General features: G+C 37.8%; 1 protein-coding gene across 1 annotated transcript; it reads right to left on the bottom strand.

Moving 5' to 3' along the window:
- Window positions 1-322: 322 nt before the first annotated feature.
- On the bottom strand, window positions 323-1,098 carry LOC130944148 (photosystem II repair protein PSB27-H1, chloroplastic). Its single transcript, XM_057872329.1, has one exon. The coding sequence runs from the start codon at window positions 1,026-1,028 to the stop codon at window positions 513-515; it is 516 nt and encodes a 171-aa protein (XP_057728312.1). The 5' UTR covers window positions 1,029-1,098; the 3' UTR covers window positions 323-512.
- Between the last annotated feature and the right edge of the window lie 440 nt (window positions 1,099-1,538).

Here is a 1,538-nt window from a genome sequence, read left to right as displayed (position 1 = left end):
AAGAAGAGAATGTGATGTTCACAGTATAGATTGCAGAACTGTGAATCTCAAAGGAATAGAATGATAAATGAATCTATTATATAGACTAGGCTAGGTGTGCTAATTTCCAACTACTAACTGTAATAACAGAAAAACAGAAAACTGCCAAGTCAGCAAGCTTCTAACTAACTTAAGGCTACGTTTGGATCTTCTTTAAGTCTCACATCTTGTGTTAACCAATATGAGATGCGAGCAATAACATTGATAAATTAATTTAATTAATTCACTAAATGTATAACATTCCATGCAAACTTGCAGACCTTCATTTATTTACTTTCCTAAGTTTCTTGTATAACATATATAATTAAATTATGCAAAATAACCAATATGATGAAGACAGTTGTTAGAACTCACATATTTTTGTTTCTCTGAAGCTCTTACTGTAATTAGAGATTTGAATAGAGCAATAATAATAATAATAATAATACAAAAAAAGGTAGCCAAGAAAAGAAAAAGGAAAAAAGTGTTACTGTTCATCTTCCTCTCTTGAGTGCCTTCTCAGCAGTGTCAACTTCCTCCAAGATCCTGGCTCGACGCTTGGCGGGAATGGGGGCAGTGGGTCCGAAACTGATGTAGTGACCGGAAACGGCATTGAGAGCAGAGTACATATCCCTGAAGGAAGCTCTTCCAAGAAGCGCTTTCTCTCTTCTGTACTTTGCAACCCATGAGTTTGAAGTGTCCCTCAGTTCTGCAACCGCTGCTGCCACGTTAGGGTCATTCTTGTCCATTGTTATTGTTGTCCTCACCTTGTTTATCACTTCCTCTGTCTCCTTCACGTACTCTTCGTCCTCTGCAGCCAGCGCGCTTGGTGCCACCATAATAGGGACGGCGGCCAGCAATGACGATGAGACCGCCGTGATGGAGAAGAAGAGTTCACGGCGTGATGTGCTGGTGGTGGAGGAGGGTTTGGGTTTGACTGTAGTGTTGGTTGTTAGTGGGAGTGACGATTTGGGTGTGGATGTTGGTGTTATGAGAGTTGGGGAAGCCATGGTTGGTTGGTTGTTTGGGGAAGAAGAAGAAGAAGGAGTTTGGTTTTGTTGTGTTGATGTGTGAGGGTGAGAGAGAAGAAGTGAGTGTTGTTGCCACGTGGGCTTATCGTCTTATCTTTGGTGTTGGTATTTGGATGAGAAAATAACCAATGATTTGTAAGCTTTAGATACACTCATTGTCACGTGTCCTCGCTTCTCAATTCTCACTCACTATGCACAAGAGAGGGCTCAACTACAACAACAATTCTCATTAGTATGTCATTTTTTCGGACACTAATTTCTATTAGCAGTTAGTAGTTACCCCAATACTGGATTTACGTTTTGGTCAATTTGCTCCCACTTTTTTATATTTTAATGAGAATTTTTTGCATATTCTTTCAACTCATTTAATCATGTACCGTTGATTTTATGTATGAGTAATGTTAGATATTTACTTTTTTTTTAGTTAATATTAATTATTATATATTGTATTAATATTTGCTTTATTTATTTTTACATATTACTCAATTA

Source organism: Arachis stenosperma, chromosome 8 (assembly GCF_014773155.1).
Source record: "Arachis stenosperma cultivar V10309 chromosome 8, arast.V10309.gnm1.PFL2, whole genome shotgun sequence".
Taxonomy (NCBI): domain Eukaryota; kingdom Viridiplantae; phylum Streptophyta; class Magnoliopsida; order Fabales; family Fabaceae; genus Arachis; species Arachis stenosperma.
Note: the sequence above shows the minus strand (reverse complement) of the source record. Positions and strands in the feature narration are given on the sequence as shown.